Below are 27,224 nucleotides of genomic sequence, written 5' to 3'. Positions count from 1 at the left end.
ATGAAATCGCTTAGGTTGGTTGTAGACTTATGGGTACCTACCTAATCAATGGTTGAGTTATGTATTGTATAATTTATGGCTAAAATACGCAGTCACATTGATAACACCTATATATATATATTATATATCACAGGTACCTATGAGTTTATAAATTAAATTAATTATTCGTACCACGCATCTGACAGTTCATTAATCTGATGTCAAAGACAATGCTATTGACAATCATGTTATATAAGTTGTAGGTATTCACATTTCTTTTTTTGCTGTAAGAAGATTTAAATAATTTTTTTTACGTACATTTAAGATTCTTATCGAGTAAAAATGTGTTATTTAAAAGTGTTATTTCTTACAATAAAGATACAAGTATTAGTCTCAAAAGTAAATTTACTGGACGTTGATTAATATCAAATATTATAATGATTAACATATTATATAATAATATATTAACATATAATATTATATGAACACCCGATAGATTATATTTTTCTCTTGAATGTTAAAAAAATAATTCATAAATAAATTCAAATCAGTGTCATAACTCGTAATAAAATGTAATATGAAAGATATATTATATTCAGTGGAATTCCGATGACCCGAAGCCTAGGGCTAGGGGTATTAAGAAAAAAAATCAAATTATTGAAATACGAATAATGCATATTATTAGTATAACAATGTACCATAGACCTATAAACAGACTAATTCATATAGGTCTATGCTATATGGCTATGTATACATTGTGTTATCTAAAAGTGTAAAGAATATATTTTATGATTTCGTGATGATTAATTTTATCATCAGATCCGTTGAGAATTTCGATTCATCGATATCATAATACTCGACTACTGTTCATATTTATTATTGTATAAATATGATATTTTTTCCAACAACGGTTATTGATATTTGATTAGATATTATTTTATATAAGTGTGTTCCGCATCACAAATGTATACTTGTAAATGAACCGTCTATGACCGTCAATTGCCACTCGCCTACTCGGGTAGTTGCTAATGAATATTGGTCGTATTACCAGCTATATAGGTATACTATTGACAAGAAAAATTAATATCCTTCACCCGAACTCTCAGACACCTATCTTTCGTTATTATATTATATAGTTTAATTAAATAGTATACATGATATAACTATATAAGTAATAAGTACAATATATTGTATATATTAATATATTATTATGGAATTATAATTCAAATTTATTCGTCTATAGGAGGATTCGTTTAGTTACATGCCTAATTACATAAATAGCGAAAAATACATAATATTAAGAACCTATCCATATGCCGTGGGTACAAAACCAAAATATGCGAACGGCTAAACATATATTTTGAAAATCCTCTTATTTTTTTACATACCTATTAATATATTATAGATTAACTATCAATGCTCTATAATTCAAGCTCACCAACAACAATTTGGGCTCATTATTTGAAGAGTGATCGAGAACTTAAAGGCTCTAAATCAACACAATTTACATATTTGTTATTTAATAGTGATCTAAATAGAACCTTCCGGTCTTAACTATATATAGTATAGATATGCAGACTAGATATACTATTAAAACTTAAAACCAACAGTCAAAAAGTGACAATATACTATTTCATATTCATTGATACAATAATAATTTATTTTTTAATTTTAGTATATTTCGTTGAAACCATAACTCTTGACCATAACCATTACTCTTGACTCAAGAGGATTACAGAGTATAATTATAGGTATGATAGTAGGTACAATTAAACCTATTATTAATTATTATACATTTATTAAAAAAATTTCTTTAAATAATATAGTATCTTTATATAATTAAAATCCCGTCACCTCTTTTGTTTCCCGTGAAATATTAATTTAATTTAGAACAAAAGAGGTCTAACTAAGTGAGTAAAAATATATGCATAACCAAAAGATTTTATTTCTTGAACTTTTTGGTCCTTAACTGAAATTGTCCACATTATCTAAGTTTTGCTTTCAAACCCGTATAAGAACTTACGCAGAACTTTTTTAATTTTTAGATTTGACAACCATTAAACACCCTTCACTGCGAAAAAAAGATTATATAGGTACATATTAATATAACAGTTTGAAATTTAAAATTTCTCTCCTGAAAAATTTGATATTTTTTGTCATTTTGAGATAGCACCTTTTGGTTCTGAGCCCACGACACTGTATCTGACGCACACATCTCTGTCCGTCTTTCTCACGAAACCTTAGGTGCGAGATTCCTAAGTACGATTAGCTGAATGTAGGACGATGTTTATTTTGAACGCGATGCTGCGTGCATCTCGAATAAGCGAACGTGTTTGGAGATGAAGTTACACTTGGAGAAAGAAAAATAGTAATAATAATACTGTCTTACAGATATTCGTGGACCGTGGTACTCGTCCGCGTGTGCTCGAGCCGAAGCTTATAAAAATAGAAGACTCGTATCGGTATAAAAAATCGGATAGGCGCCAAAAAATAATGGTACGCATATATAATATAATAATCTCACAAATTTGAAATGTCACAAATGCTTAATTTTTATTTATTTTTTTGGCTAGCTGTTTTTAAGCAGGAGTGTTTTTTCTGTAGATTGTAATTTCATGATATACTACATAGTGTCATTAATTTACAGACGCGTCCAAAACCAACTCTACTGGATTGATCGTGCACGATGCGTACTACAGTGTACACGTTAATGACAACAAAAATTAAAAACTATACATTTTAAACTTGAAAAAATGGAAACGTAGTAGATACCAATACCTACTTGATTTCAAACTTCCTGTAATTAATTATATTATTGCTGTGATGGTATATAAATATTTCACTGTTTTAGTATAATATCTTATATCATGATTTGTTTGCGATATTGAGTACCATTTATGAAGTACCTGCACGAACAGAAACTAAACAACAACAAAATATTTATTATTCAAAAACATAAGCAAATCCAGACTGTAATGTACACGACGTGATGTATTTAATATTTTGATTTTAAACACCCGTTTTACAATCCTTAAAAAAAATAATCATTGTATGGTTATAAAATATATAATATTATGTTAATACTTTATATAATATATACATGTATCAGCAGTTAATATTCCAAATAAAATACATTTTGAAAACCAAAACCCAATATTACATCATTAAATGCACGATATGCCTACATTTTACATGGCTACATAATATTATAACTTATATCTACAAGTAACTTGCCCAACACATATATATTTAATTTCTTACATTTTATAATATCGATCGTTTGTCAGTCTGTCACAAACCTATTACTCTCGACGGCGAATAATGTCACCCGAGGTGACACTGTGACAGCCAATAAGCAGATCGGGTCCGGTTTGTTTATTTACTTTAATGTTTTTTGATTATTTATTTATTTATTTTCAAAAATACGAGTCTTACAAACGTTAGACTTAACATTTTAAGCTTTTAAAGTGGATAAGTATATAAGTAATTATTATTTTACAGTTTCATAAAAGAAATAATTCAAATTATTATAATTCTTATAAAATAATATACCTAGTAAGGGCAAATTGAAATGCTGCCGCAAGAACAGGACAGCTCCATTTTCATACATTTTGCAGAAGAAATAAAACATTTCCAATACAGAATCTATAAGTATTTATATTTATTTCTGTACAATATAGCAAGTGATAATAAATAAAGATAAGACTTAATAATTGTGGTTTCAAGTTTCAACTACTGAAATTAAATTCCTAAAGTTGATAACCACTTGCAGTTGTCTAGTTGTTGAACGATTTTCAATATACTTTGTTTTATGTTTATAAGACTTAAAAAATAAAAATTTAATTTAAATTTAATTAAAGCAAATTTTATTTAAGTATGAAAACTTTTTATTGTATTTACGGTTTGAAATAAAAGGAGCGGTTTCAAACTTTAAGTTGCACTTAAACGCCACACCCGCGTATGTTGTCTCCGTCTTACAAGTGCGTAACACAGCAAATTTACACTCAGCAGATCACGTTCATCTCAGTTAGTTTATAAATTAAAGTGAATCGACCTATAATGAAACTTGATGGTAAGAATTTTATCTGTTTTCGTATCTTGTTTTTTTACGATAGTTCAATTATTTAGCAAGTTATGTGTATAATATAATATACCAAAAATGTAATAATGCTCATAACTCACTTAAAAACAGAATAATCGTAAAAAACCAACATTGGAAATAAGGACCCCATACACGGTTAATAAAAACCCAATAAATACAAAAACTGTTTTGTTATTTTCAATATATTGAATGTATCTTCAATATAACCAATACACAGTCAATAATATTGTCAATATCAATAATATTGATCCTAAATGAGCTGTTTTAAAATCGGCAACACCAAATGTTACCAATAATTCAGCGAAATATAACCAGATTTTTCCGTTTGTTGCACCCTCAGAGAGATTTTTCTATATACTTTGGCCTTCGGGTGATTTTATAAAAAGTGCAGTTGTCCGGTCGTTTAGGTAGACCACAATTTTAGGTGGTCCAAATCCTCAAATTTTAAATCGGGATGTGGACCGCATGGTGCACATCGAGGTACAGCTGCATAATATTAATTTTTTCTAATACAAGCCTATACTATAGCTACCAAAACGTCTATTGTTATTTATTATGCGTTCCTTTGTGGCGTACGTGATAAACTAAAAACGGTTTAAGTAGTAATAAAAACCATCGATATAGCCATAGACACCAAATAACGATATTGTATGGGTACATTATTATAATTTTTTAAACACTTTCGAAATGTTAACGTATCGCGTGGTAGGTATAGGTACAATAATAATTTGTTGTATTATTCTATGTCAGTCGCTGCAGACATTATATGGCGGCAACCGAAACCCAATTAACGACAAAACATTACTCACCGTAGTAGTTCACAATATTGCTTACACAAATACTACACACGTTGCACATACGCCACATGGATAATATACTTATATACATAATATTAATATATATTATTTCATTGTTTTGGAATTTTAGGATATTACGTGTACTACAGTGTGCGTTGTGCGTATATAAGATTATTTCCAAGGCGTATATTACAACTGCTGCAGTCTGTCACACTTACGATAAGAGACTAAAACTAATATTACACCTATATCATATATAATAATATACGATATAATTAATATCGTGCTATTATTACACTGAAGTTCATGAAGTTGGATACTTGGGTCGCACTAGACGCAAGAGTCTATAAACGCGCAGGCCGCAGACCTTGAGACAATTATTTAGGATTTGTTTTTAGATTTATTATGCGTATAATATATATTATATAATATACTTTGAAATTCAAAATGTACACCTCCATACACATTAGCTCCGTCTATTGCATCGCTTGCACTATCTCTCATTAGACAAACAAACGGCAATAGATAGTATCTACGCTTAGAATCCGCCTCAAAGTACCTATGTTATATATTTTACAGAAACGTTCTAAGTCCATAGAGGTGCAACGATATTATCGTATACGTATTTTCAACGTGACAAATTCGACCGTGAAACCACATTTTTCAAAATCTTAAGATGTAAGCGCGCTGCACGTGGCCTGGAGTGGAAAATGATGTAAAAATAATACCTAGTTTATAGTTTTGTGTGACACGTCTATGATCAAATTACATTTATTTAATACTTGTCCCCATCACGCCATCACGAGTGTGTTATAAAAATATATTCTGTTGTAGAGCTATATCCCTCTACAATAATATGTTACTCCAACTGTTAAAATAATTTTACGTTCGTACGAGTTACCTATTTCACAACGTTTAGTTGTATACTCCTGAATAATAATATTATGTAAAAGTTTAAATCGTCTAATTATTTTTCTTACTGAATCGACTCTTTACGTTTACGCTGTTACTGCGAATATTATGTATTGCCTATTTATAATTATTATCAGGACTACTCGATCACAATGATTATTGAATAAAGAGGTTATTAATTATTTTCGAAAACAAAACTCGAATGCAAAATAAACGAGATTGATCAAGTTACTACATAGTACGTAATTATACTTAATGCGTTTTTGATTATATTATATTATAAGAATACGAATAACATTTCACACATTTATCTTATATATTTTATAATATGATAAGCCATAAGCGAGTATTCTAAACGCAAAATATAGTCTCCATTTACTTTATTTCTTTCATAACAAAATCTGTGTGTTTGTGCACGAATTCCATGTTGTATTCGATTGTTGAACGAGGAAAGTACCTATATTATTATGAATTATGATACACAATCGGAAATAAAAATGTGAAGTGTTCGTTATCCTATGTTCAAAAATTGTTCGTGTTCTTTTTTATGTCTAACACGATATAATATCCTGTACCTAGTCACGTATAATATACTACGCTGAAACTAATAATGATTTAAAACAAACGCTAAATTAATCATTATTTATATTCCCATATAATATACGATTTCATGATCACCACAGGCCTGTTTTTAATAATAAACGAATAGTTTGTTTCAGATTTCGTACTGGTAAAGTATAACAATAATATTAGGTATTCTTAAAACGTGATTGGTTTGTAGACAGTACATCAATGAATAAATAATGCACAGAGTAGAAAAAGTAAACTTGTACATTTAGAACTATGGAATTTCAAATTTATAATATGACGTGATACTATAGATGTTTAAATGTTTTTATAATAAAAATAGTTTTGTTATTTGTGAATTACGGTTTATGCCCTATGGTCGTAGGCCCATGATAAAGATAAATGTGTCAAGATATTAATCTTGATGAAACTAACTTAGAGAATAATTATAAATACATACAGACTGTATAAATGCGATCTCACTAATTTTATCTTTATAATACATCGGTTAGCAGTCGGCACACACAAATATATATTATATAACATAATAATTAATAAGCAAAACTTTTAGATAAAAGTTTTTCATATAAATTAAAACTGAAATCGTATAGCCTTATATCCTATGACCTATAATAATGGTCTGAGATCTAAATAGGCGTTTGGGGTATTAGCCCTCTATATTTGCGCATTCTATACGGTTTCGATTTTGGCCAAATGTACTGTAAAAAAAAAAATTACGGCACTTACATACATGAAAACACGTGTATAGAGTCATACGTTTAGAAACGATTATTCGTATTCGTGTTTACAAAACGTCGTTAAAAATAAAAAACAAATCACAAATCAAGTGTTTAAAATGAAAAATTACAACAAAAAAAACCAAAAAAGACTGTTGTAGGTACTTACGCGTACTACAGACGTCAATCAAATCCGGGCATTCGGTCAAGTATTAAGACGCACGAGTTCATGGAAATCGAAAATTTTCTACTCAAGCATTGCACAACAAAAATAAGGTAACGCAAACAGGATTTGGATAAGACGGTTGAGTTATAATAATAATGTGTACGCAAAACCTTCACTAAAAAAAGCAGCGCTCAACCGAGAAAATACCGAAACATACAAATGTTTTGCAAGGAATGATAAACATGATGCAAAAATTATTAAAATTGTAAATCTAGTCATTAGATTTGTGAAATATTACGATTCGTATTTATTTTTAAGGAAAAGCAGGCTAGGAAAATAATTCACCGATGCCGAGCATCGACAAAAAAGTAAAACAAATAAATAATAAATTATTATGATGAGTCGAACACGACTACACGACGACGACTGCAGGAGCGCGCGCGATTTAAAAATAGAAATATAATATTATAATGTATAAAATAATATAAAGTTTAAAACATATTTTTATGTACTGCGCATTATAGTAGGTATACGTACCGAAATGGAACGGAAGAACACAGCCGCAGTTACGTCGGAACAATCTATAAAAAATGCATAATCGAGTTAATGTGCGTAATGCCCGAGGTACTGCACCGGACCACAGCGACCTTCCACTCGGTAAACGATCAGACGTCGAGTATCACTGCTGCAGTCGATCTGCGCCACCGGTCCGACATATCATTATTATTATTATTATATTGCAATTATTATTATTTCGCCGCACGGCCAAGACCCGCGATTGGCTACCTCCCCGTGACCGGTCTCTCACGGTCCGCACACACATTATAATATGCGTAGGTACAATGATATCATTATTTAATTAAACATTTTTTCATCGCGCCGCGCTGATCGTATCAAAATTCTCGGTTAAATTTATACCTGCTTCCATTATTCATTCATATTTATTTTAATATGACGTCGACAATATTATTGATATAAATTTATTATAATTATGACGAAAATCGATCAGTCGCTAGTAATATTTTACCGGTTCGTTATTTTGCGCGAGAAAATCTAATCATTCACTGCGGCGGGCTATACAGAGTGTAATTAATTATTATTATTCGACGCAAAAGGTGTTTAGGGTCCTCTGCGTTCGTTGTTCGATGCGCTTGCTGCCGTTGTTGTTTTGGTCGAAACACGATGAGAATAGAAAATATTATGTTCGCATAAAGGTGTACATAATACTACATAATAATATGTTATGTAATTGTCGTATAAAGAATATTATTATATGATCGTTTGAATAATACAGTGGTCCGTAATTTTGTTTTACATCAATGACCAAAAAAAGTATAATTATAATATTATTAACTATCAAGAGCCACACCAAATAGTTTTTTGTAGATAGGTAATTATAATTATTATTGATACTTTATTTTATTTTACAGTGATATCAAAATAAGTAATACGTTAGGACAAAGTTTTTAATAGTGATACTGATACATAAATAAAAATAATATGTATAATACTCAAACTGTTTAAAAAAACACAAAATAAAAGATTTGAAAAAATAGATAAAATATAAAAATATTAGCTTTTAAATCAGAATATCATGGTCAACTAATTTTCTGATAAAAATTTGGGTCCCAGATCCACGAATCCTTAGGATCCCATATAAATATAAACCTGTATGAAATTCAACATTTTATCTTGGTACATAGTATTTACCTTTTCGAGTTTTTTCAATACAATTTTTTGGTCATAAATTAAAGGCCTTTCAAATGAAATTAACATTTTCAATAAATGTAACTTTATAAAAAGAAATTTTAAGAATGTCATCATTTTGCAACTCAATAATTTTTATTTTTATTCAGCTTTCAATGTCATTGATAAATCTATATATTAAGTACTGTAAATTGGTCCTGGAATAGTTTGATTTTAGAATCACAGTTATGATAATCAGAATAAAAATCTGACAGTAATTTTTCTTTGCTCTATAATGTTAAGTTTAACTGGTTCGATTATATGTAGTTAAGTAGTTATGTGTTATGTCACATATATAAAAAGCATGATCGAGTATCCAATTTTGATCAGATAATTGGGGAATAGGTTTTTCTTCTTCATTCGTAAATATCACTATTATTTTCCTCTACAACATCACTATAATATACTGTATTATATTCGGCTACAATATCTTCCAAATATATGAGAGCCACCAATCCATTCATTAAGTTTTTCCGGGATAAGACTTTGCAACATAACGCGTCATGGTACACATAAATGAACTTAACCCGTAGACATTTAATTTTTGATATTTCACGTATTATTATTTAGGTAGGTAATCTGTGCACAGATTTTTTACAAGAATAAACGTTACGGTTCCAAAATCAATCGCAGAACACGTGTGCGGGTTTTTATGAGGGCGCCAGCCATTTATTTCTCCTGCAAACCAGCCGAAATCGGACGACGCGAAATCGTTTCGAAACGTACGATTTCACCGATACGAACACCGGCCGGAGTAGTCCCGCAGCGACGCGCACGCTAATCGTTTTATTCGTTTTACTCGATTGATAAACCCTCTCAAAAGGAGTGCTGCGGCAGTATAGAATTTAACACGAGCCATACATACACACACCGACCGAGACGACGGCTAATGGAAATCTCGCGTGTAAACAACAAAGGCGTGGCGTCGCATCGAACCCATTTGCGACGGGTTTTTCGGCAGCGCAATTTACGGAATTAAAATAATATAATGTAATGTGCAGCGCGCCGAGTGTATAGTTGGCGCCGTACGGAACGCCGCGTAGACATGTATTATAATATAGGTATCACGGTGATATTGCGTCGACGATTCGTTATAAGTTATAACTCTCGTCCTCTTCTAACACGAAAAAAAAAATCGCGACAGTTTTATAATATATTGCGAGACGTATATTATATTGTGCGATCGTCACGCTGCTCCTTCGGATATCGTCGACGGATTGCCTACACCGAACGCCGCGTGCTGCTTTTTCGCGCAATTTCGCATTGTTCCGTCGTACAATCATAACACGTAATATCGCGAATTCCCCCTAACGCGTAGACCAGAACACTGTCGGCGTTGCGATTTGTTCATCTAACCGTCGGCCGCACGGGGTCGTACACCGCTGCTGCGCGCACATTAAATACGACTGAAAACTTTTCTCGACCGTTCGCCGGAAAACACGCGTAGGGTCTCTCGTAATCGAATTATTATCGTAACTGGGATTTATAATACGTCCGACCGGGACTAGATACGGTCGCAGACTCACGGCCGTTACGGTTTCGCGGGGTCCACAGTTAATACATTTAATATATAGAATATAATATATATATTATTTGTGTGGTTTGGTGCGTATTCGGGGGAAAACGTCGTGTGTGAGATCTATATGTATAATAAATAATATGTGTATACGGTGTATACTGTATAGTGACAGTCCCGGGGACCTAATAGGATGATACCGACTCTGATGGGGGACTGCAGCGCCGCCGCCGTGGTGAGTCATCGGAACACTTAGCCGCCGGGATCTTTTGTGCCCTTTGTCGTCGTTTTCGCACGGTGTTTTATTATTATATACCGAAAACCTTCTCGTCCGCGAACAATGATGATACAGTAGTATGGATTTGACGGTTCTTTTTTTTTTCGTTCCAGCCTTTTTCGCTAAGTACACAGTTTTAACATCGTTTGACTTTATATATATACGCCACGGCTGATGCGACCCACGCGCAGACGATTTTACGTCGATGTCAATTTATTTATAAACGTTTAAACGAAGCGTATTTCCGTTAAACACTTTCAATTTCTAGTTTCTATAAGCTGTACATGACGTCACATAATTTATTATATTCCTAGGCGTGGAGACTTTCTCGGGAGTGATATACGACGGCAGTATAATATACGATATATACCTACTTATACTGCTTCCTGTGTGATGTAGAAATTTGTTTTGTCGACTTTCCAATGATATGATCATCCATGTATTTGGGATCCAAATGAGAACTTCCTCCCTCAGTACGAATAAGTTAGGGATAGTACACCGAAGTATTGATGAATATTATAATTTAGCGTAACGAATAATCTTATACGACTTATTCTATACTTTAGTGATCCTACTTTAGTCAACCTTTTACGATACTTTTTTTTGAGACCGATGTTGGAAGAAAAATAAAATTGATGGTAAATTAGTAAACACCGTTATATATTATGTAAAAACTAGTCAATTTTGAATTGATTTAGTATTATTATTTTTATATTTATTTTCTTTGTTCATAATAGTTTATATAAATTATATTTACTATATATTTTGTTCCTATATTTTATTTGAATTTATTTAAAGTATACGCGACCCGAATTTAGGTCACCACCCATCGGCTTAATAGACAGTTATAATATATTATAATATGTTTACTATTGAATATTATTATAATATAATATAAGCTACATAAGTAATCTAATATTCATTTTTCTTTTTAGTAACACCGATAGCATCGTTATGACAAAGTATTATACTTACTCTTTTTTACGATTATTATTTTAAATACTTTTTTTTATCTAGAATCTATAATAACTGAAGTATTATATATATATATATATTGTAATAATATAATACACATATTATACCGATTATGTTTTTAAACATGTATACAAAATAGTTAGGACCTAGGACCTAGATACCGAAAAAAAACTGTTTATCTAAAGTGTTGATCAAGTCTGAAAGGATTCAAAGAAAAATATAATAATAGTTCTAAAATGTCAACTGATAAGAAATATTTATGAAAACTTAAGACATTGTTATTTATTGTTATTTTGACATTATAGCGACAATCTTTGTGGTTTGTATATAATATAATAACTAATAAGTGCATTATATATATTTTTTTACAACTATACAGTCTACAGTTATTGTTTAGTTTTGAACGATACATTTGAAACATGAAATGTTCATCTTTATGCTTTCACGTTGTGGGTTAGAATGTCAAGAATAAAATATTATACGTGGTCATAAAATATTTTGTTAACGTTTTATCTTGAATGCTCATAATATAAGAGTAGTATAATAATATATAGTACCTATTATACTCTGTATATGGTATATACCTATACAGAATTCGTCAATCCGTAGGCTATGTTAAACTTGTGTTACCATAACGTTCCGAATGAGTATATTTAATATTAATAACAGCCATAAATAAGAAAAATATTTCATATAGAATAGAATAGAAGTAACTAACATATTCAAACATCGATAAACCAAAGTTTAAATGACCTTGATTTCTTAATGTATTTCAAATTCAAACGATACTTCCTAAACGTGTTTTCGAAAACAGAATACAGAACAGTATTTAACATATACAAGCATTTAATAATACCTACAGATTTCGTGTTTGTTTTAAGGGTACATAAAGGGGACAATATTTACCAAATCCGATATTTTTTTTTAATATATAATCAACTCGGTAATGGGTGTTGTATGGATACTTGTATGTATAATTGTGATAATCGATTGTTAACGATTTTGATGAAGAGAGTAGTCAAACACAAACATTTTCCTGGACAATAGTGTGCGATTCAAAAAATGCAAATCTATTTTCTGTGACTCGTGAGGAATGTGGACGATTAATATTACAATAATTGTGATATTATTATTATATTCTCATTGATCATAAATGTTTTTTTTTTTTTTAACTAAATTTCGAATATAATTACAATTAACATTTTTGTTGATAGTCAATTGTTTTTATTGTTTGTGAACTATGTTAAAATGTAATATAATTATAAAATATTATAAAGTTATCATCATTATAACCTTTTAATTAGTTATTACTTATTATAGTAGAAATTGCTATTAAAGAAAACATATTTATCTGCACTCTGCAGTCACCAGAATTTGAAATTGTATATACCTAGCGTCCTAGCCTATTTGATTTTTACACGTATTTATTTTTTTTAGGCTCTCAACGATTGTAGCGATGTCGTCCTAAATCAAAAAAAACACTCGTAATAAGAATTTCGAGACAAAGAAATATTGGTTGCCAGTCTAACATAATCCATCATTGAGTGTACACTCAATAATAATAATAATAATAATAATAATAATAATAATAACAACAACAATAATAATTATTAGTTACATAGACGTATGAATCTCATTGTTCTCTCTAGTTTGTAGTAGGTATTTGGAATCATAGTTTTATCGTAAGTACCTATAGTTGATTTAAAAAAAAAAACAGAAAACCAAAAATATAACTATAAATAAATGTCATATTATAATGTTATAGGCATAACTTAAGATAAAATATTATATTAAAATTATTATTAAAATTTTTATAATATGTATACCTATAAATAAATGTACAGAAAAAAAATTATATTACAGCTTTATTGATAGGTATAATATTATGATAATTTAGAAAATTGAAAAATAAATTAATTTTACATTCAAATATTTATTAAATAAATTAGGACAAAATTCATGTGAAACAAACGAGAAACGTTGATATTTTTAGACACCTTTTACTTGGAAAAAATATGAATATTACATAATATATAGTATTTAATATTTATAGATTATTCATTTTATATTAAACACCGTAGTTCGTTTTCAACCACTAGGTCAATAAAATTAAAAAAATTTAAAAATATTTTTTATTTTGATATTTTATCTATTGGCACTGTGTAATACAGTGTGTAGCAACAAATGAATAAGACTTTTTCCACTAATATTATAAACAAAAATAAACACTGCATTGTAGTGCTAAAGATAAATTGTTTCCAATCAAGATTCAAATATACATTATTTTCGAATTAAAACAGTTTTATTAGGATATTCGGACCACATCTATTCAGAATTTCAGACCTAATCCCTGTCCAATTAAACTAGACATTTTTATGTTTTTAGATAACCCTTAGAGTATCTTTTTCAGAAAAGGCATATTATTATTTATTTAAAATAAAATTTAAAATGTTAAAGCGGAAAACCAGATTTATTTTAAAATCCTGTATCGATCATTGTAATCCAGATGGGTATCGGTGTTTTTTTTAAACGGATTCGAACTAGATTTGGTGGTAAGCATTCTGCAGAATTAGATACCGCATTGCGTATGCATTGTGAATATAGTGAATTGCTATACTAAATACTAATCACTAAAAACTTAGGCAACGAACCACTAATAGGCAAAGGTGGGTAATCAAGCATCAACTAGTTAAAATGTTATTTTTTTTTTAGTTTATTTTTAAAAATAATAGGTACACCGCCTATTGCACAAGTATTAAATTAAAATCATGTTTATAGCTAGCATAAGCGAGAAACAATTTTAAGTTAAATTTAAACTAAATCTGTATAACTTAATGGTAAATAATTTATAAAAACCAACTACCTATGTAATTATTATATAGGTACTAATGGTCTCAGCTTCCGATGTTTAATATATAAAAAAAAATTAAGATAAAAATTAATCAAATAGCTATATAGGTATTTATTTAATTGTGCTGTGTTTTTTGATAAAAAATAAACAAATACACTTTTTTTGATTAAATATTTAGTAGACACACACACGTGTAATTGCCTGAAACATTACAGTGTGCAATAAGTAGGATTAGTATGTTGAATTATTAACAAAGTAGTTAGTTCTTGTTTTTAAAAAATAATTGAAAGCAGCACAATCGGTATGTGTGACCCGTGTAATAATAAAAATAATATTTCAAAAATTTAAAATTAATTAATTCTTTTTGAATGAGTCAAGAAAAATATTTTTCTCCATATTAACTTTAAGCAATTCAACTTTAAGATAATATATTATTTGTTAACTTTTAACTCATAACGGAATGCTAATACATTGTTGTTCGCATATCCGAGTTAATTCTCGTCATTAATGTCGCCAGCTTTTGCTAATCAGTACGCAACATTGATGACTTTGAACTTTCTAATATTATCTAACATAATTCTATTTTGGTCTATGCAAAGTAGATTTTAGCAGTTTATCATGTTATAATATTATAGTCATTCGCCCCTCATTCAATTCGGACCTGTACTAGTTGCCTACTCTTTCACGTTCTTATACATTATTCGTGGAACTCTACCTTATTCTTGAGGCATGCAATGTGTTACATATTATATAGGTAGGTATATTTTTGTTACCCTAGCCATCTTCTCGGAAGACCGTATCACCTCCGTATGTGTTACGTATATAAGAACTTACTGAACTTGTGTAAAAACGTTTTTTGTTTATAGTTATAATTTACTTTAAATTTATCTTGATCAATTACAAAAAAATAAAATAAATTAAAGTGAATAATAAACAAAATTTGAGACGGTAATTTTTTTTTGTACTATTTAAGTACCATGAAATTATTAAATTAAATTAAACGTACCTAAAAATACTATAGTATGTCATTATTTGTTTTGTCTGATTATGAAATAGTTATATTTCTGAACTTAAATAGTGAGTAGTTTTCGTAGGAATAATATTCCATTGACTATATATAATACTTATTTTTTTTCCGATATTAAAAATTGTATTTGTCAAAAACAATAATATCAATCAATAAATGTAATAGTAATACAACTTAATGGACATAAAATAATTATTTAGAACAGTTCCCATAGTAAATTTCAATTGATTAATTTAAATATTTAATAGATTATGGTTGCGACTAATTATTTGTTTGAAGTTCCAATATAGCATAACATGAAAGAGTCCATTGATCCTCAAGATCTATAATATACTTAATGTATAGGTATAGTAACGGCAAACAACGACGAACACGTATCGTGAATGCGTGCGTATCTTCTTCCAGGTTTGAGAGTTAAGTCTTAAGTTTTCAAATTTGTTCACTAATTTTTAACTTTTTTTAATCATTACTTCAGCACGCCTGGTCAGATAAGACGTGACGTCATCTGATCGTTCCTCCTTGAATCTTTGCTTATACATAATATTTGTGGCTTAGGTTTGATAATTTAATATAATATTAAATACTTTGTTCGTGTTGTAAATACACCCGCTAGGTACACTCCTGAATCTCAAACTGCGTTTGCATTAATTATTGACATGAGGTATAAATAAATACTAATATTAGAGTTTTTGAACGTTGAGCTCTACCCACGTTTCTCTAGACCGAAATGGTATTTTTGAGTGTATGTCATTATTTGCTAGCCGCTAGATTAATGCCATTCGATAGTTGTCAATAAATATTTGTAAGTGAAAACCATTGTTATAGTCGACCACACGTCATGATGATACATAGTTTATTATATTGATACTATGCATACCGCATGTTCGATAGACATAAAAATGAATGTTAAATTTTCTTCACCAATTAGATCTTGCAATCGTTGACGACAATTTTCATAATATTTTACCTGTATATTATGAAGGTTTTAAATGACCGCATACAACACGTCTTCGTATCATGCTCCCAGCGTGTACAGCAAATTTGATTTAATTGTTAGCGATAATTATTGATTGTCAATTTGTTCCGTGCGTAGATGCTCACCAATTATTCTTGAGTCCATGGTTAAAATCAGCTCGGTCAATAATTATTATCAAATTATCTTGTCCATAATTTAAGCACTCGAAGCACTCGGCTATAATAATTATGTTATAATCGAATTAGATGTCATGTGACCCTTTTTCAAAGATAATTTTCACAATTTAAATTTCAATGTCCAAGATCGCTTTTGTTGTATCTATGTTGATGAAAAATGACATCAGAAATTATTTTTATTTAGCGTTTCTGTATAATAATATATTTTTTGTCAATTATGTATACTTGTTGTCATTGCTAGTAAGTGCTAAAGTAACGTCGATTTACCTCGACTTACTACCTAATTCATAGGTATGACCGACTTTAAGATAGTCATAGGTATTCGAGTAAATGTGAGCACAGTAAAATATGAATAACCTTGAATTTGTCAATTTTTAATTTCTTCCCCATCCATTAAATTATAAGTAAAAAAATATTGTTCATTTTCCGATTAAAATCAATTATATATTTTATGTATTAATATAATTGACAAATGTATTTAATATAATATGTTCAATATTATTATGTTTGCAGTACTTTATAAAATTGTTTGGAATTTAAAATTAACAAATTTGTATTTTGTGTACATAGGTATGTCTGAGAAAATATTAATTTTCAATCTGAAAAAAATTTTCAGATCGGTCATCTATTTTAAAAATTAAAACAATTTTTATTAAACTTGTTGCTTTATTGGAAGATTGGTTATATTTTGATTGTTTTCATTGAAGTGTATATAATAATTATTATTTAATACGAAGATGTTTTGCTAAACTTGTTTGTATTTTCTGTTATTTTAAGACTTTTGCCATTTTGATTGCTGGATAAAACTTGAATACGATGTAGTACTTGAAGTACATCATAAATAAAATAAATCTAGATTTTCTAAAACCTACGAAGTTAGTTCGTCAGTTTTGGTTTGATTTCAATTTCAATACACTTATAGTATAATTTATAACGTCGAGAAAAAATAATGTAGATTTAAGCAAATCGTTTACATTTTCCAATATTTTAACATTAATTAATATCAAATTAATGATAAACATAAGACATTTGCGATAAAACATTTTTACATTATTATATTGTTTTATGAACTATATGCAATTGAGAATATAGTGTAAAATTAATAATCTTAGTAGGTACCTACTAGGTGCAAATAATAAACAAATATTATTTGATAACTAACTATACACACTTAAGCACCTTATTAAATATATAGTATAAAATTAATGATTATAATTTATAATACAAATAATAATTGATTATTATTTGATAATTGACTATATACAATTAAGAGTATAGGCTAAATTAAGGTTAGTATAATAATGCGAAATATTGTATATACCAATGTCCAATGGTTAAACAAAATTTAAAATTACATTTTTTTTCAATTTTTTAATTTTTTTTTGATAGGGTATAATATAGTAAATCAAATTGTGAAACAAGTCAACATCATTCGGTATACGGTTATCACATTTTTCGAGAACAAATTCCGTCTGTCTTTGACAGAGAGTAAATGGTGACCAGATAACCGTTCTGACTATTTGAGGATAGGTGACCAACTGGTGGCTGAAACTCTACACCACGTTATTGTTGAATAAATTGTAAGGTTATGAACGGTATGCCTGTCAAAATTCCAATCTTAAACATTTCGTAATAAACATCGTGACTAGCTAGTAGTGTTCTTCGAATTTTGATACCATCCCATTATTCAAATCATTTATGTCAACTTGAATTTAAATTAATAATTAACTTACAGTTTACACGTACTATTGAACGTGAAATATTATGTAAAACACTCTCATGTCTCACAAATTATAGCTTATAAATTATACATTACATTATACACGTACAACTAGTACCTATACTAGCACTACGCCACAGATAAAATTAAATACGAATTCAAAATTATACATCGATAATTCTGTGAGATAATCATTAATAATGATTGTGGTTAAACTATATAGATTATTAAATAATTAACACACACATGTATTATACCTATATAAAAGTATCAAATTTCTTTAGGTACCAATACGTTTTTTACGTTGATAGATAAATATAACTTTTACTAGTTCGAGATAACTTTTTTTATAAAACAGTTACACAAATGCAGTCAAAATTGTTAAAACCCAAATGTGAATATTTTAACATTTAAAAATAATAGTTAACTTCCTGCAATGTTTGAATGATTAAAAACAAAATGGCTGCAACTTTTCTTCGACGTTCAAATTAATATTTCAATATCATGTTGATGCATTTTTTTAAATAAAAATTCTTTTAAATTTCTGCTACCTGAATTAAAAACCATCGTGTATAATGGACGTGTAATATAATACGTCGGCAATGCAATATATTTTAAATATAATTTTTTTTTTCATAAAAACCAATATCAAATTAAAATAATTATATTTTGTAATTATTCTTCCTGATGCATTCAGTTTCTTAAAAAGTGAGATAACATTATTAGCGTATTAGAAATAGAAAGATAGACCCATGATTATACAATAATCTATATAGTTCAACTGATTAAAACATAATCGCACTGAGTAATTATGCAGAGTTCAAGTCACTCTTCTGGGCTTTTACAATAGTTTAACTGTAAATTACATTTTAAAATATATGTAAAATATTTGTAATTTATTCTTATTTATAATTATTAAAATAATGTTTAAAATTTAAGCGTTATATACTCATATAACATACAATAGATATGCTTAGTAGCTTAATATAATATTATGAATAGAATATTTTGATTTTAATATATTGAGACGTTTTTAATTTCGTTATTATAATAATATATTATTATTTATAAGCATACAGACCTTTTCGGTTGCATTGTGTAGACAGTACACTTAAGCGTATACTCGTGACCAAAATTGTTGTAACAAAAACTCACGGCTGATGCGTAGTGGTGGTATTTTTATAAATAATAATTTTTACATAAAATATAACTGATTCACGTGAAATGAAATGAAATTATTGTCAAATATTGTATTTGTACGTACGTTAATCGAAGTTGATATAACGAAAAGATAACTTTTAAGTTTTAAAAACTGAACATGAAATATTTATGATTAAATTAACTCATGAAAATACGGTTAGAGCCAAAGAGCCGCTGCTAACGTACTGCCGTAGTGCCGTCTGCCGTACGTCCGTACTGGTTCGAAGTATGGCCGACCACATTTGTAGTTTTGCTGCATGCCAGTAACCACCACTACCCTAGATCGGCTGGTTCGCCTGGTTCGCTCGGTGGGAGAAATCAAAATAATAAAGGCGACGTGGAAGACAGAACCGTGGTTAAACACTATAATACTACTTAGATTACGAATGGAACGCGACGTGACAGTATTATTATTTTTTTTTTAAGTTGTTCAAACTGTTTTTATGTGTTGTCTGCTTATATTTATATAAATATATATAAATGTAAAATAACAACCCTCTATTACATATTATATACTTCAGCCCTTGTTGTCTGTACACATTTGTTATGTTAATATTCGACATGAGGTACATGTTTTGTACCTACTATGTTTAAAACAAAAATATAATTTGGAAATCTATAAATACGTTTGGAAAATTGTTGTATTTTTTTTTTTTTGTAAAATAGAAAATTTGGAGATTAAAAACGCATAATAATATTTTTGTATATTTACAGACAAACTGTAATCTTGGGTACAAATATATAAACAATGTTAAATATACAATATTGTACGACGACCTAATAAATAAACTATAAAAATATTTAATTATTATGATACGTATCAATAGATACAAATATTAAATGTTAGTAATATAATTATTATTAATCATTATAATTATAATGTAATTAGTTATTTAGAAATAAATATTATACAAATTATATAGGTATCTGACGTAATAATTTCTCAAATTTTTATTGAAAAATAATTCTTGCATTCATTTTAAGGCCGATGAATCGTGAAAAAATTGTAATAAAAATGTATGTAAGTACCTCTATATAGTAAGAAATAGGTACAATTGTAGAAATAATCTTACATTCCGAATTATCTACTATATATTTTAATATGAATTGCTCCAAATTAAATTTAAAAATAATGATTACTATATTACAATGGCAGTGGAAAAATATTAAAAATACATAGTCATAATTTTTTTTATAATCATTTAAAATTCAAATTTTGACAAAATATATAAAATGTTCAACTTTTACAACTAAGGATTGAATATATTATATATATATATTATGTACATTATGTAATAACAATATTTTTTAAAAAAATTAACTAAATATTTGTAAACATTATTTTGCTTAGAATTTTTAACTTTCAATTTCTAATTGGTATTTTTCGAAAGATAGAAAATATAAAATAATCTAATATGTACTAACTTCAAATTTGTAAATTTAAATACCATGATAGTGGTTAAATTCTTTGATAAAGAATTAATTACGTATTATATTATTAATAAATGTACTTATAGTTATTTTAGATTGTGAGCAGAGTGAAAGAATGTATTAATTTGACAATGATGTGTGTGTTATCTGTCAACATTTTGAATAGTAAAAATGCTCAGATTTTTGAAAACATAGGATATTTTCCGGTAAAAAAGTAAATCTAGTTGGTACTTTTGGGAGGTCAAAATCAAGTAGTTTTAGAAAGCGTCAATAAAAACAAAAAAAGGTAAAACAAAGTAGTAATTCTTATGCTAAACCAATTTTTGAAAAAAATGAGATTTAATTTTTTTGATGTAACTCAATAACTAATAACCGTATACCTTTGAAATTTTCACCAAATATTTAAATTAGAATTTTCAATGAATAGTAACAATTTCGAATTGTGTTGACTCTTTTTGAGCTAGTTATAGCTATTATAATTTTTTTAAATTAATTTAATATTTTTTAGTTAAAAATACATAAAAGTTTTTATTTTCATAGCTAACATAAGAAAAAAGGTCCCTAACAAATTTTTCTACTACTATGAAAAATAACAATTTCACCGGAAAGTCACGCTATTTATAGCCAAGAGATGTTTTATATTTTTATAAAAAATATTTTAACTATTAAATTTGATTATATATACAAGAATGAAACAACGTCACCGCTTAAAATCGTTTTTCGTTTAGGCACAATGATTTATCACTGAATTAAAATATAATACATCCATTACAATGACATGGTCGACAACTACTGTACAGCAGAGCGGTACCCACTTGTCCGCCTTTTTATATTTATGAACACATAATATAGTTTAAATAAAACGTCGTAAATAATTAATTTAAATTTTAAACAAGACAAATATTGTCAAAGTTCAAGTATAATTTATAAGTTATATGATATATGATTACGAATTTAATTCAATCTAAACATTTTTTAAAAATGTTAGGTTGTGTACTGTGTACCAAGTATCTGGCTTATATTTATCGACTATATCATCTATAACTTTATCGTTCATGTGTAATAAATAATAGTATATAAATATATTATACAAAACCCTATAATATAAACCATAGATTAAGTATAGTTTATTAGGCTGTGATTTTATTTATAATGAACGACAAATTTATAGAAATCCAATACTAGTGTCTACTTAATTATAATTGAATAGTGCTTACTTCTTATAACTATTAGTATAGTATTTTATTTTTATTATTAAGTAAGGTAAAAATGGAAAAATTAAAAACTACGAGTTACAAGTCACTGAATAAGAATGTTTGCAATACAAATATACCTAACGAATATAAATAATGAGGCGCGACACACTAACTTTGCACTGTGATCTAAATTCTAAAGTGTGGTAAAAATTAAAGATAAAAATAAAATCTAAAATAAATAAACTGTCATATTTATTATTAGTATGTATTCAATGGCCCATTATATTATTTAATATTAATAATCAGTAAATTTCGATCTACTTCTTGTTAGAGGTTATATGTGTAGGTTCTCGTCATTAAAAAGGTCAATATAAAGAAGTGGTCAGTGTCCACACGTGGTCCATATGCAAATTTAAAAAAAAAATACTAATAAATAATAACTATAATAATTTTTACAAGTTATTAATTGTTTGTTAAACTGTCTATTTTTTTTTAAAAATAATTATTATTGTTGTGTCAATAAATTGATACCATTAATAAAAGAAATATGGGTATGAGGTCTGCAAGTAATTATTTTCAAAATGTATACTAATTTATATCAAGATTATAAACCATTGCATACAAAAATCAATTCAGAGCGAAGATGACACGGGCGGATCAGCATTTATTTCGAAGGATTTAGTAGTTTATCTTGTATTATTTAATATTTATATTATTATTGGTATAGTTTATTAATTTGGTAGATTTAACTAATTATTGTCAAAAACATTCCATACAACTTATAAGTGAATACTGAAATAACATTGAATAATGTGAATAAGTCTGTGGTCAAAATAGCTTAACATTAGTTAAAGTATTTTGAAAAATTAACTTTGTAAAGTAAATATACTTAAGTACATATCTATAACGATGTACTTTTCCAAATCTCTACATTTTTTTGTTTTTTAGTACGACATTGCAACTAAAATTGATTAAGAAAAATGTGTTAAATTATGTCAAAATTTGAAGTCAAATCATATATAAATAATTTGTATCAGTATTGGCAATATTTTTAAATTGCTTTAAGACAAAAATAAATATTTCATCATCATAAATTGAAAAAATAACTATAATACAAGTCAAATATTTTAAATATCTATAAATAGCACGAAACGTGCCAAATATTTGTCTAGAAAATGCTTAAAATTACAAGGTAAACTATTGAAACATTCCTATACAGTATACACTACAGTTGTTTCGAAGTTTTCAATTTATTAGGTAGGTACATCTAAAATGCAAACAATATTTTTTAAAAAAACATTATTTTTATTGTTATAATTTTTTAAGTCTTTCTTTATTGAATGACCCCGTACATTTTTAATTTCATATTCTGAAACACAATAAGTAGGTATATTGCCACATACAATTTCCCTACAAATAATTAATTAGTTATGTTTATTTTAAGTTTAGATGAGCGGAGTAGTGGTAGATGGGTAAATACTAAATACCCTTCAAAATGTTGGTCCACTATACTCCGCTCATCTAAATTTGAATACTTATAATTATAAATAATAATTAGCTACTAGTTTAAAATTCTATTTTATAAACCGAACAACCATAGTATTCCAAAAAATATTCAGCTATGGAATTTGAATTTAAAAACAAATAAGCTGATCTTCGAAATAATTGTGTGTAGAAACTTTAAAGACCATGTTTAGGCATTTTTCATGGAGGGGTCTTGCTAATTTTCCAAACACATTTAAGTGGGGGACTCCGCTACAGAATATATTAGATGTTTAGATAGTTATTTATGTGGCAAATACCCCAGGTCCGGACCTCATGGACCCCCCCCCCCCACACTCGTGGTAAATACACCATTGTAAAGACCTACAGTCTAAAGATAGCAAATAGCAATTATAACAATTTTAGTACGAAGAGTACGTTATACCTTATACCCGAATATGTTGTCACTTGTCTCAGTCGACCGTCTTACTAACACACGTACGACATACCAAATTTTTATTCACTAGTTTTAATAGTGTGCTGTTAGTTTTGATATTATAGTGAATTTATATATTATCAAACTTTTAAGAGGATGTCAGCGTAGTATTTGTTTTCTCTCTCTGGCCCACGCGCAACATAGACAAAACGCATTTACGAAGAATCATCTTTTCTATGTTTTTAAGTAATCTTAGAGTAAAATTACCTATTACAAAAAAGATAGAGAATAATATTTTTAAGGGAATGACATAACGATTTGTCGAAATATTGTACCAAAACAATTTAAACATAATTTAAATTTACAACATTTTTTGTTTATTTTGAAAGTCGAATACAAAGTCAAATAACAATAAAATAAAAAATCGATATGTCATTCCCTCAAACATATTATTCTTTATCTTTTTTGTAATAGGTGATTTTACTCTAAGATTACTTAAAAACAGAAAAAATGATTCTGCGTTAATGCGTTTTGTACATGTTGCGCGTGGGCCAGAGAGAGAAAACAAATAGTGCGCTGACATCCTCTGAAGTAAAACAATTATCTGTGCTTAAGCGTCGGTGATTTTTCGATTTTTCGATATTTTTATTTCAAAACGAGTTATGAGCATTTTTTATTTGTCATATTTCACATACCCATATCTTGCTTGAAAATTAAATGCATGGGCAGCATCCTCATATAAGTAGCAAATTTTACGTTCGAAATAATCCATTTTACTCAGTTATTTTTAATATTAGTGAGAATTGACCTGCAATTATCAAACATAGTGGTATGAAATATGAATATTACAATTTGATAAAAGCAAGTTATGAATATTTTTAAATTTTAAATTTCTCTTATAATATTATTTAATAATTATCATTTTTGATTTAAATAAATCGTGAAATCAAAATGGAAAAATGCAAGACACTGTTTAATGATTCGAAAGCGCAGACGCAACAGGCGACAGCGGCTACTCTACAGGCTACCTTCAATGTCGCTCATGTCGGAAATAAAACCTAAAAATATGATTTTCTGTGAACATTTACGATTGGTGTGAGAAAATTATTGTCATATATCAAGGATTATAATAAAAATAATATATAATCGTGGTGTCATAAGCTGTAATCTGTTGTTTGCGCTTAACCTTCGAGATTCAAACAGTTATAATTTTGGTAACTGCGTTTGCGGGATTTCTGTTTTTTGATTTTAAGTCAACGTTCAATTTACTAAAAGTAATTGTAAAAACTTAGAATTTCAAAAAGAGAATTGCCCGTTAAAGAAGTTTTATTCCGGTTTCCACTTTTATAATGTTTTTTTGACTGTTCGAATTTAAAGAAAAAATACCTATAATAAATCTAATTGTTATCTAGTATTATCTATACCTATGATTATTAAAGGTAAAATAACGATGATAACTGTATAATATAATATATTTATAATACATTTAATATAATTCATAAACAATGAAACAAATATCATGTTAGTGATAGCGGTACGAAAGCGGTATACCTATAAAAAAAAACTAGGAAGTTTTTTTAAACGATAACAATAAACAATTGCTAAATACTAAATAGTTATTATTTCTTGCATCATATACAAAGAAAAAAATAATAGTATGTACAAATTATATTGAATCCCTAAATCCTAATTTTCTACTTGATTACGTCACACAGGGACTGCGTGAATGCGCAAGTATCATACAATTCGATAATAATGCCGAGGAAATAATTAAGTAAAAATGTCTAAGACTCAAGTCCTTGTATAAGGTTATACCTACGCAGAAATATGATTATATATTATATGGCTATAACTCTATAAGCCTATATAACAATAATAGTAATAACTAAGTAATTACAAATTGCAATCGAATAATATATAATATAACAAAACTACTATAATAAAATATAATAATTTAAAACTCAAATAATAATTATTTTAAATACAAAAAAAATCTGTCGATAGAACCGATGGTAAATTTAAAAAAAAAATTGTTACATTAAATAATAAATATATTAGTTAATATTAAGGTCATTAACTCATTAAGATAATTTTTTACGAATGATAAACGATAATTTTATTATAATAAAAAAACCTAGGTATACAGAGTGATTCTCTTAACAGTAAACACGCATTATCTAGAAAAGTATTCATGTTTTTTAAAACATTGTTTCACATTGTTTGGATTTGTCATAAGCAACATTTTTGAAAAAGAATTTATTTTTTGCATTTAAAAAATGTTTTCTACAACGTTAATATATTTTTTAGATAGTGAGAATTTATTGTTACAAAGCTTCAATATTTCGTCTATGTCCCTACGAATGCTATCTATTAAGCACCCAATGCCAAACAATAAATTAATCGATTTTCATTAGGAGGACGCCACACCCGTATGTGTTGTCTCAGCTTAAAAACATACAACATTGCCAATTTGTGTTCTGCACTTCAGCAGTTCCAATTTTATGTATAGTAAGCTTTAACAATAGAGTATATTAGCCTATTATATACATATTAGTATATTTTTAGTAATGTTAAAACATTATAGGAAAGATATCTTCACTTTCCAGGGCCACAAATATTAATGCATCCTGTCTTTTTTTTCATACCTATTAAGTGGCAATGCCTAGGTAATGTGAAGTAATAGTAATGTGATACCTAAGTGAAAAGATATAACACAGTAAGTAACTCGGTAACCAATAGGTTCAGCTACACTTTGCAAGAAAATGGAAAATGTTATCAATTAATAATCCTCTGGGATAATTCATCATTAGGCGTGTTTTCGCGGAGGTAACGAAAGCAAACAGTTTGCCAACTGTTTACTGATACCGCATAATATGAAGTTTGTTCACGCCAAAAGGAAAATGTATTTTCTAGGGTACCAGAAACACTAAACCGTTGAAAAAGTCGGTTAGTGAT

At 28.2% G+C, this 27,224-nt stretch overlaps 1 protein-coding gene across 6 annotated transcripts in view; it reads right to left on the bottom strand.

Moving 5' to 3' along the window:
* The window catches only part of LOC132940550 (growth factor receptor-bound protein 14-like), a 110,789-nt gene that overhangs the window by 63,795 nt on the left and 19,770 nt on the right, over positions 1-27,224 (bottom strand). The window contains exon 1 of one of the 6 annotated variants that reach the window (XM_061008272.1): positions 24,965-25,047. The exons of 1 other annotated variant lie outside the window; for it this stretch is intronic. In XM_061008272.1, coding sequence (XP_060864255.1) covers positions 24,965-25,041 — 77 coding nt within the window. In that variant the 5' untranslated portion in view covers positions 25,042-25,047. Of the gene's footprint in view, positions 1-7,263; positions 7,282-7,797; positions 7,994-13,392; positions 13,411-19,605; positions 19,635-24,964; positions 25,048-27,224 lie in introns of those variants that run through there. 4 more of the 6 variants (XM_061008274.1, XM_061008275.1, XM_061008276.1 and 1 more) reach the window with 4 other exon arrangements.

Source organism: Metopolophium dirhodum, chromosome 3 (assembly GCF_019925205.1).
Source record: "Metopolophium dirhodum isolate CAU chromosome 3, ASM1992520v1, whole genome shotgun sequence".
NCBI classification, from domain to species: domain Eukaryota; kingdom Metazoa; phylum Arthropoda; class Insecta; order Hemiptera; family Aphididae; genus Metopolophium; species Metopolophium dirhodum.
The sequence above is the reverse complement of the archived record's forward strand: the minus strand, read 5'-3'. Positions and strand labels throughout refer to the sequence as shown.